Source organism: Perognathus longimembris, chromosome 24 (assembly GCF_023159225.1).
Source record: "Perognathus longimembris pacificus isolate PPM17 chromosome 24, ASM2315922v1, whole genome shotgun sequence".
Classification (NCBI taxonomy): domain Eukaryota; kingdom Metazoa; phylum Chordata; class Mammalia; order Rodentia; family Heteromyidae; genus Perognathus; species Perognathus longimembris.
Genome location: NC_063184.1, coordinates 18,975,127 through 18,986,595, shown reverse-complemented (window position 1 = coordinate 18,986,595; position 11,469 = coordinate 18,975,127). Strand labels below are relative to the sequence as shown.

The 11,469-nt window shown below is 39.4% G+C and overlaps 1 protein-coding gene across 1 annotated transcript; it reads right to left on the bottom strand.

The window, feature by feature from the left end:
- Nucleotides 1-492: 492 nt before the first annotated feature.
- LOC125341662 (alcohol dehydrogenase 1-like) lies at nucleotides 493-11,257 on the bottom strand. The gene is made up of 9 exons (XM_048333735.1): nucleotides 11,079-11,257; nucleotides 9,532-9,630; nucleotides 8,180-8,318; nucleotides 6,252-6,339; nucleotides 5,889-6,108; nucleotides 5,243-5,503; nucleotides 3,925-4,060; nucleotides 2,583-2,721; nucleotides 493-1,137 (listed from the first exon to the last, which is right to left on the bottom strand). The coding sequence occupies exons 1-9, from the start codon at nucleotides 11,094-11,096 to the stop codon at nucleotides 1,113-1,115; spliced, it is 1,125 nt and encodes a 374-aa protein (XP_048189692.1). The 5' UTR covers nucleotides 11,097-11,257; the 3' UTR covers nucleotides 493-1,112.
- Between the last annotated feature and the right edge of the window lie 212 nt (nucleotides 11,258-11,469).

The window sequence follows — 11,469 nt, the reverse complement described above, 5'->3', positions numbered from 1 at the left end:
CAAAATAATGAAGAAACAAGATTAACGGTATCAGTAATTACAGTAAGTATAGGTAGATCATCGCAACAGTGACTGAGTCACACATTGAGTAACTTGATGTACTAGGTACCATGCTTGCTCCGGTATGGAGAGTGCGCAATGGGCACACAGCCTCTCTTCAGTGTTGTTGCGTTGTTTTGCTCATAGGTCAGTGTTCCTACTGCTGGAAGCTGAACAGAAATATTCTACTGTCTTTGCAACCTTGTCAGAAATATCTTATCTCTTGATCAAAACTCCAGCTGAGCGACTTGGGTTACATCTCATGGTCTTGCTTAATGTAGTTGCTTCCTCAGCACATATTTTTAGGCCTGAAATAATTTGTTCACCCATGAAACCTCATCTGGAGTCAGCTGCAAGATGTGATACTATTGCAACATGAGTGTTATTCACTGGTTTTCCGTGTGTGTGTGTGTGTGTGTGTGTGTGTGTGTGTTAGGCATTTCTAATTGGCTGTTTCCCTGATGTCACCTGTCACTCCCTACTGCATTTTTCTTTTCTTTTTCCAGTACTGGGGATTGAATTCAGTGGCCTTACCACTTGAACCATACCACTAACCCTTTTTGCTTTAGTTTTTACTTTCTCCTGATAGGATCTTACACTTTTGTCTGGGCCAGCTGTGGACGTTGATCTTCCCATCTCTGCTTCTCAAGTAGTAGGAATTTCAAATGTGAGCCACCATTCCTAGCCCCTATCTTTTTTTTTTTCTTAAACAATCTTTTATATCTCCTTGTACTATTAATGTATGCTAATAAAAATCTTTTATTCTTACCTTGGCATTCTTAAGTGTAATAATCATGTCTCACTTGTGGGTATTTTTTAAATTAAATTATTTTGAGTAATTGGTTTTTATTTGGGAGGGTTTAGGGTGGTATCCTAAATTGTAAGATGAAGAAAATCTTATTTATTTCTTTGATATTTTCTTGATTTGCTTCTTTTTGTCTTCAAAGTTCTTCCTAGTTGTGTGTCTAATAGCCTGCATTGTCCTTGTTATTCCCTTTTGCTTGTTGTAATTAGGGTTTCGATCTTTCCCTCTGCTTTTGAAGGATGCCCTTGTATCTCTTATGATCAAAGTCTCAGAAAAGTAGAACACAGCGGATGCTGAAACATGAAATGAGAGATGAAATGACTGAATTGCCTGGAAAACTCATTTCAGGAAAACCATTTATGAAACCTATTTTGGAATATGGCACTGCCCACTTGTCCCAACCCTGACATCTCTCCTTACTGCTTCCTTCTAGTTCACCTAGGTCAAATGTCATCATCTGACTATTGTCTGCGTTATAATCCAACTTCTAACCTAAAAGGGAGGCCTTAGCTTTGTGCACCCTCTGGCTGCCTGAACACAAAGACATCAAAAATCTCAGCTGCCGTTTCTGGTCATCCTCCTGCAGTCGCAGGGCGGGGATCAAAAGGCAAGATGTGGATACAAAATAGTCACAAAAGTAAATGAAGGGCTGGGGATATAGCCTAGTGGCAAGAGTGCCTGCCTCGGATACACGAGGCCCTAGGTTCGATTCCCCAGCACCACATATACAGAAAATGGCCAGAAGCGGCGCTGTGGCTCAAGTGGCAGAGTGCTAGCCTTGAGCAAAAAGAAGCCAGGGACAGTGCTCAGGCCCTGAGTCCAAGGCCCAGGACTGGCCAAAAAAAAAAAAAAAAAAAAAAAGTAAATGAAGTATGTAGAAAGAAAGAGTTGGAGGAGAGAAAGAATGGGGCCTTGCTAGAGACAAAATAGATAAAAAAAAAAAACCCAATCACAAATGAGATTATTTGCTCATTGCTCTGCTTGTTTTCTACTACATATGATGTTTCTCACAAATGGTGCATCATCAATCCATACGGTTAGAATATGCAAGTAAATTAGCTCCTGTGGAGAGAGTGCTTCAACCCGGAAGTTGTGCCAGCACAGTAGGCTGACCATCTATTCAGAAATAATGGACAGAGGATTTGTGCCTTGGAGGGAGTTTAAATCTCAAAGGTTTCTCACATGGATTGTGATTCCAGAAATGTCAGCCTGTTGTTTTAGAAAAATTTCTCTAACCAGAAAGATGATACAACACTGGCCAATGTGGTAGAGAGTGTTCTTCAGTGTTACACTGAATTCTTGAATATCTCTCTGAAGTCGATTGAATGGGCCTTTCCAGAAAAAGAGACTCACAGGTAAAAGCATTTCTTAATGTTGGTGACAGTAGGAAACAAGGTAGTGTCTATAAACAATATCAGAGTCCAAGCAGCTTTCTTTTTTTTTTTTTTTTGGCCAGTCCTGGGCCTTGGACTCAGGGCCCGAGCACCGTCCCTGGCTTCTTCCCGCTCAAGGCTAGCACTCTGCCACTTGAGCCACAGCGCCGCTTCTGGCCGTTTTCTGTATATGTGGTACTGGGGAATCGAACCTAGGGCCTCGTGTATCCGAGGCAGGCACTCTTGCCACTAGGCTATATCCCCAGCCCCCCAATCAGCTTTCTAATAAAATCACCTAAAATTGTTTGAAGAGTTGTTTTCTCTGTGTTACCAGTCTAAGATTATCAACCAAACAAAATACTCACGATTTTCCAGCATGGTACAACTCCAAGGCTTTGTGGAGTTGGTTAAAAGGCAGCTGATGAGTTACCAAAGGATCTATATCAATTTTGTTTTGCAGGTAATCAGACACTATTTGGGGAATACAGTCTCTGGTTTTGTATTCTGTAAGACAAAAGGCTTAATATTAATAAGATGTGAGAAGGACCAAACCAACTACAAGATTTAAAAAAAAAACCCAAATCATGGGGATGGTAAGATATTCTCTGAAAGTATGCTATAGAATGTGAAAGATAACTTGTTTGTATCTCCGAAGCTGTTAGGTGCAGTTATTAGTGACAGCTCTTATGTACCACTGCTCTGGAGAAAAACTGGGTCACTATTTATATTACTGAGTTAAAAAACGGCCCTTTTAACCATATCAGCCCATCTTCTGGGCTTATTATTGCCTGTTTCCTCCCTTCTCTATCTACATACATGGAGATAGCATGGGAATTGACACTGAAGAATGTGTAGAAAAGGGAGTGTTAATTTACTAAAGCTGTTAATCAATGTTGCTCAGAAATAAATGTTCTTTTGGAAAGATAAAAAACAATGTCAAAACACCTGGTTAGTCAAGATAATAATCCAAGGTCATTACTGTTAAAATAGCACAACCAGGGCTGGGAATATGGCCTAGTGGCAAGAGTGCTTGCCTCCTACACATGAAGCTCTGGGTTCGATTCTCCAGCACCACATATATGGAAAACGGCCAGAAGGGGCGCTGTGGCTCAGGTGGTAGAGTGCTAGCCTTGAGCGGGAAGAAGCCAGGGACGGTGCTCAGGCCCTGAGTCCAAGGCCCAGGACTGGCCAAAAATAAAAATAAAAATAGCACAACCAAGTTTGAATCTATGAGTGCAGAACTAACATCTTTTCCACTATTTAATTAAGTTAATTGAAATTGATTTACAATCCAGGTCCCTATTATGCCTATACTCCTTGCTACTCAGGAGACTGAGATCAGAGGATCACGGAGGGAAGCCAGCCCTAGCAGACAAATCAAGAGACTCATCTCTAGTTAATGAGAAAAAAGCTGGTAGTAGAGGCATGATTCAACATGATTCAAGTTGTAGAGTGTCAAGTGTCAGTGACACAGCTGACCCTGAGTTCAAGCTATAGTATAGATCATAAAAAGGAAAAATATATTAATATGTAATATGATATAATATAATATATTAATTTACAAAGTATACCATCTCATTAGAGTTGGAGTTTTTTTTCACCTTTATTATTTGTTTCCCTGAGAAGAAAAGCGTTGTCTGTCATGTTTCTGCAAAATTGACCACGATCTCATGAGAACAGACTGGGCCCTTCCATTCAACTACCTACCTCCTAAACACACACCCTTCAGTGTTTTTCCAGTGATAATCTTTGTTGCCTCGAGGGAAAGCTTCGAATCTAGTGGAGCCAATCCAATGATCAGACAGACACCATAGCTGTTGTTGCAGGAGTCCCAAGCGGCTGTCTAATAATGAAAATAATGGCCAGGCATAAATACCAGCTACCTCCTGATGTAGGAAGAATCTCAGAGACTAGCTTTTTGAAACTGCTCTTGGTGATGCTACTTTAACTTTCCTTCAACCCTGCAAGTAATGGGAATGTTATTAGAGAACCATAGTAAAAAGCAAAGATTGTGCAGTTTGTATGACGTTAGGCAAGTGACTTAACCTCCTTTATTGAATAATATTACCCCTGCCTCAAAGGTGATACATTTCATCCTTTGCCTGATTTGTTTTTCACTTGCCTTGCTTTTCTATCCAACTTGTTTCTAGGAAAACCAAACCAAACCAAATAAATATGTACCTGTGTGGGTGAAACTTCATCTTTTAAAAAGTTCAACATTCGGGGCTGGGAATATGGCCTAGTGGTAAAGTGCTCATCTCATATACATGAAGCCCTGGGTTCGATTCCTCAGCACCACATATATAGAAAAAGCCAGAAGTGGCGCTGTGGCTCAAGTGGCAGAGTGCTAGCCTTGAGCGGGAAGAAGCCAGGGACAGTGCTCAGGCCCTGAGTCCAAGGCCCAGGACTGGCAAAAAAACAAAACCAAACAAAAAGTTCAACATTCTAAGGATCTACAGTATATGTCTTCATACCATATCTGCCTTACCTTTGTTTATGGTTCGTAATCCTATTTTCTTCTCCTTTTCCTCTACCTTATTTGCCTCCGCCTTATCACCTATATACCGGGTTAACTGCCCAGTCTTTGACCAAGTACATTAGGTACATGTTTCATTGTGTGGATTTTCTGTCTTTTCTTCTTTAAGCTGTGATTCAAGAGGACGAGGCCCACTTCCTTCACTCCTGTGCCCGTAGGCTATGACTCATGGGAAGTAAACAAACATTTTCAACTGAATGAAGGGTTCTGATGGAAGACACTAATAAATATCATATGAGAACCCAATAATGCTCATACCCAAGTATAAAATTCACAGATATAATAAGCTAGAATAGCCAAATGAAGCTTCTTTGTATGTTAAATTTAAATAATTTAAGTTAAATAAAGACCTATCTCTTAGCATATGTTATTTTTACTTTTAAAATGAATGTTTAGAGTGATTTGCACTCTGTTTTTCACACGGAGTGCTCAAGAGTAATGCATAGTTGCAGGAGAGTTTGTGTCTAACCCTGACCCAAGACCACATACCATGGTTTCAATGAGGCCAATGGCTTCAAAGGCAAAATCAACACCACTGCCTGTCATTTCCATCACGACCTCCTGGACTGGTTTCTGGAGGGTCTGAGGATTGAGACAATCAGTGACCCCTAAGGCTCTTGCCTGGGGGAACTTCTCCTCGTTGATGTCCACACCGATGATCCTGGATGCACCAGAGGCTCTGCAGCCCATGACAACGGCTGAGCCAACTCCTCCAAGCCCGTAAACCACACAGGTGGACCCGGGGGTGACCTGCAAATTCAGAAAACAAACTTTTATTAGATGATGTTTAAAGTTGAGGATGTGTAGAGTTAAGAAAATAAATAAGCAAGCGAATACAAAACAACCCATGAGCCTTCTTGAGCTATATATGTATATCAGTTTATCCCTTTGGACAGTTTTGGCCATATAGATTATATATGCATATATTACCATATATATATTTGACCATATATATGAATGTATGTAAATAAAGTAATTGTTCAATGAAGTTTCAATTCAACAAGTTAGATTATGAGTACAATGCATCTTGATCAATATCATCCCTCCCATCATTCTCCCCAGGGTTTCCCAATACCTTTGATACTTTTTTCAGGCAAATTACAAAGACATGCTAGCACACAAATAACTTCCTCACCTTGGCTGACCGAACGGCAGCCCCGTAGCCTGTAGGTATTCCACAGCTTAGGAGACAAACTTTGTCCATAGGTGAAGCAGCATCGATTTTTGCTACTGCGATCTCAGGTGCCACAGTATATTCGGTGAATGTGCTTACACGGAAAGAGTGGTAGATCTTCTCTCCTTTGCAGCTAAATCTGCTGGTCCCATCCAGCATCAACCCAGAACAAGGCAGAACACTGTTTCACAATGTCATGGTCACAGGCACAGGTTCTAGCACAACCACATGGGGTTTCAAAGAGGGAAATGATTCACATTAGCTATATCAATGCTTGTACAACATAAAGAATTTAGCAAAAGAGTGAAGGACAGATCTACTAACTCTTGCTTATCACAGAAGTTTCCTTTGGGGTGCAAACAGGAATTGCATTTGCCACACTGTGGAATAATCAGTGTGAGGACTTTGTCTCCTACATAGAAGAAAAAAGATATGTAATCAATAATTTGAAAATATTAATGAAGTAAACATGCAATTAGTGTATTTACTAACATTTTAATGGACATAGAGCCTGCTGTTAATGCATGATGACAACCACTGTAACACCCACAGTTATTAAAAAGAAGGAAGCATTTCTCCTGCTTACAAAAATCCCCTTCTTATCTTGGGCACATGGTAAGAATGTGAGGATGTTCCTCTGGCTGGAGTTGGAGGCCTACTTGTCCTTACTCTGCAAATAGAATAATAAAGTCAGGAAGGAAGCTTAGAAATCAGTCACGTCGTTTAACCTTTTCCTTTTCTATTTGGAGGATTTACTTGGCCACCGATTGTCACTTACTTAAAATGGCCCAGCTAGATCATGGCAGAACTGTTTCCACGGAGTCTCCTGAAAGAGGCTGCTTCTAGAGTACTGTTTGCAGGGCTTTAGAGAGGTCAACTCATGAGCTAGTAGCCTTGAGAACTAGGGTGACAGATTGAATAGGGTCTGGGAAGAGTTCATCATTGCAGTCACTATAGGCTTCTGCAGATCCTTTCTGAGGTCGTCAACACTGTATACCAGTCCTTATACATGCTTCTATACAGAACAACTCTTTCAGATGGTATCTACATTTCTTGTAAATTTAGACTGAGTACTAAAAATTTCCAATGATATTGGATCTTGGGTTTAAAAGTTCTACTCACTTGGCTTTTGTTCCTCTTCAAATACGTGTCATCATTTCCCATAAAAAACTTCCACCAGAATATTTACAGCTAAAGAGGAGCTAGAGTGCGTATCTCTCTTGTTTACAGACCAGACCTTTTTACTTTTTTTGTTCCTTTCCCTATGCCTGGTGTCAGGTGCACAGTAGGCATTCCATAATCGCTCGCTAAGTGAATACATGCACGATGGCTCACTACACACTTCCTTAAATCTCTTTCTGTAGTTAGCTCCAAGCTGCAGGAATCCTTTATTACCTTAATTTACGTGATTGCTGTTATTCACAGCAATCATTTCTGGCTTGCTAAGAATAGCAATGTCCAGATCCTTTTTGATGTGACTGAGGAAGAGAATATAATTATTCTATTGATTCTTGGCAGTGTCACTATCACTCTGTCAACTGAAAATTCAAGCTCTATCTTTTGGATCATTCATTTGTCAAACATTCCATTCATTCCAGTTCTAGGACAGGCATTGCAGTAAGAATTCTGGGGCAGATAAATATATCTAAGAAGCAGTCCCTATGCCTGAGGACCTTTCCGTCAGTGTTGATATTCACTCATTCTATCTCAACCATCATTTGGCTGTGGATATAAAGTTTATTCAGACAATGCCTCCCTGGAATACTGCAGAGATGGAGTAGACAGGAGTTAGGGGATTCTTAGAAGCCTGACTATATTCGATATCACGATATGTCATTAATTAGTAGACATTAAAAGAAAATCTATGGCATATGATTAGTTAGGATAATATAGAGCAACCCAATTTATATTTCTGGTGAATATGTCAATGCATTTGAAGTTCACCCTTTATGTATAAGATGCTGTGGTGAAATTCCTTTTTTGTTGTTTTTGTTTTTGGTGATGAAATTCTTTTTTTTTTTTTTTTTTTGCCAGTCCTGGGCCTTGGACTCAGGGCCTGAGCACTGTCCCTGGCTTCTGCCCGCTCAAGGCTAGCACTCTGCCACTTGAGCCACAGCGCCGCTTCTGGCCGTTTTCTGTATATGTGGTGCTGGGGAATCGAACCTAGGGCCTCTTGTATCCGAGGCAGGCACTCTTGCCACTAGGCTATATCCCCAGCCCGGTGATGAAATTCTTGATTTGGCTTTTCCTACCTGGTTTTACAGAGCTCACTCCATTACCAATACTCTCCACAATCCCAGCTCCTTCATGGCCTGGAACTAAAGGGAACTTCATTGGGAATCTTCCTTTCAGGACGTGATCATCAGAACCACAGATCCCTGAAGATGTCAACTACAGCAGAATTAAGTGACCAAGGATCAGTTGCTTTGGGATTATTTTTGTATTTTATATGCAATTGTATATTAAATTTCTTGTTTGAATTATCTTACTTGATCTCTAGAACAACACTCAGAGGAGCATAGAGAAAGTCTTTTCATGTCCAACTAACTTAGAGATAAGTAAAGGAAATTCAAAGACCTCAGAGTGACTTACCCAGTCACATGATTCATGTTCAGACCTGTTAATAAATATAGTCTTTCCGCATCTAGTTTATATATACAATATTATAAAGATTTAAAAAGCCCAAGGATAGTTCTTATATGATAAAGTTGTTTTTTTTTGTGTGTGTGTGTGGGGGGGGAGTCAATATATCAGTGGCAACATTACTGAGAAACACAGAATTTTAAGAATCCCAAGAAGCATTTGTCTAATGCTTTGGATAATTGATATTCAAAACGATAAACCTGTACATTGAAAATATTCTTTTTTGCTTGTTTTATTTTTGTCAGTCATGGGGCTTGAACTTAGGGCCTGGGTGCTGTCTCTGGGCTCTTTTGCTCAAGGCTAGCATTCTACCACTTTAAGCCACAGCTCCACTTCTGGTCTTCTCAAGGGGATTTTTCTGTCCAGGCTGGCTTTGAAATTTTGATCCTCAGATTTTATCTTCCTGAATAGCTAGGAGTACATACATGAACCACTGGTGCCCAGCTGAAAATGTTCTTTATTTTAATATTATAAAGTATGTTTTAAGTGTGCTAACTATTGTAAAACATAACTGTCCTTGAGAAGTTTGAAGACTTTTAAATTAGTGGTGAGTCCAACTCAATTGCATTAGATGTTTGAAATATTTCATCTACTATAGCCCCACATATCCAGCAAAACACAATGGCTAGTTTTCCATATCTGTAGGGGAAGAGACACTAACACTACTCTATGGTTATGACTTGGTCTGGCATTCAGTCTGGGCCAGCACAGCCATGAACTTCCTGATTTTATTTCTCAAGTAGCTGGGTTGATGGGCTCCCTCCATCATGCCTTGCCTTATTTATTGAGATGAGAGTCTCATGAGCTTCTTGCTCAGGGTATCCTAGAATTTCCTGATCTCCTTCCCCCAAATACCTGAATTACAAGTATGAACCACCTTACTGATTATATCTACCTTTTAAAATAAAACATTTCATTTCATTTGTCTCCCAAGGTAAAAGTTCAAAGGACCTCAACTCACTTTAATACGAACTTCTCCAGTCTTTGGTGGTTCAACTTGCACTTCTTCAATTGAAATAGAATTTTTTCCCCAGGCAATGGCTGCCTGACATGTAATTGTCTATACACACAAGGAAAAAGAAAAGATATTTAATGATAACATGTAATTTTTCTCTGATTATCCAAGTGATATTTGTTATAATTTGTAAAAATTTAAGAGCCTTAAAAAAAGAACACTTGCATTTCCAGTGCAACCTGCTGAAATTTTAGCATGGTTTCTGTCTTTCAAAATGATTATTTTGAAATCTAGTCACAGAAGCAGTTTGCCCTTTCTCCCTTCCCCCCATAACATCTGTGTTCTGTGAAACAGCATCTATTCACTTGATGTAAGAGTCCTCTTGCTGGGTGCTGGTGGCACATGCCTGAAATACTAACTAGTCAGGATGTTGAGATCTGAGGATCATTGTCCAAAGCCAGCCTAGACAGAAAAATCAGCTGAAGAACATGGAGCCCAAGTTCAAACCTCAGTACTAGCACACATTTCTTTTTTCCTTCATAACTTCAAAATTTTTGTAACTATCATTTTAAATGTCCATTTTCTATGCTATCATTTCCATTTCAATGTTTCCTAATTTATGAAATCAATAGTTGCCTAGAAATATGATATGAAATTTTTCTGTTGATTTTATTATTATAAAAAAAGGTACTGCGATGAAAACTTCTTCATCATTACTTTTCTTTTTTCTTTTTGTCGGTCATGGGGCTTGAACTCTGGGCCTGAGCTCTTCAGCTCAAGGCTGCCTCTAGCCCTTTTTGTCTATACTTGTTGCAGTACTCCAGTGATTTCAGTAGCTTAGCTTTAGATCTAAGGACCTAGATTGTATGTGAGTTCTATTTGTAGGCCTAGCTACTGGGCTAGTAATTTCAAAGTACACTGAGCCATGTAAACCTTTGTGCCTTCAAGAAATTTACATTCAATAGAGACGACCTCATGTCTTTGTCATATAAGTAAAAGGGTCACATGTCACACATGCCAATAAAATGATATGGAAAGCATGACGTCTTTCCGAGAACAAAATAATTCACTCTAATAACATTGCATACACTTGCAAGCTTACAGGAAAGAAATACTTCATAAAAATATTTCCTGATTTCAAACATAATACACATTCAACACAAAACACTAATTCACATAAATGTACCATAATTTACTGAGTCACTTTCTTGGTATTTGACATCTATTATCTTTCAAGGTCATACTCTTTATCATAATATTACTGTTAATTTGTTTATAAAACACAAGTGACAATTTTCATAAAATAAATTTACAGGTCAAAGGATAGACACATTTTTTTAAGGCTTTCAAGACAATATTGTCAAATTGTCATTGTTCCCAAGACATAATTCTCCTAGCATGGTGCCTATTTCCACATCTTGGGAAACCTTGGGTATTGTCCTTACATATTGCTGGTAATCTGACTGGAGAAAACAAGGTCTTCATTTCAACGTACACATTTGATACCTGGTAGTGAAGACGACAGAAATCTATGTGAAAGGTAACCTACTTACTTTTCCTTCAGTGCTCATGGTGATTTCTCTGGTTTCCTTTGTGGTTTATGGGTATAGCTGAATGGAGTTCTTTGATGCTGCCACTTGGCACACTGAACTGAGTATTTATAGTGTTTGCAAGGCCTAAGTCATTAAAAGTTGTTACACAATTGCACATCAAACTGGGGACAACCAGAGAGGGAAAGTGGTTACAATCAACATGAAAGGAATGTGGCAGAGCAAGAAAGGAAGGTGAAGGATGCAGATAAGAACAAGATTGCTAAGTGGGGAGAAAAGCAGTTTAAAGACCAGGCTATGAGGGAAAGGCAATGAATGACAAGAAAGCCGGCGGGATATTATAGGGGAACTTTGAAAAAAGATCACTTTCTCAAAAGTAAATCCTTCTGGATTA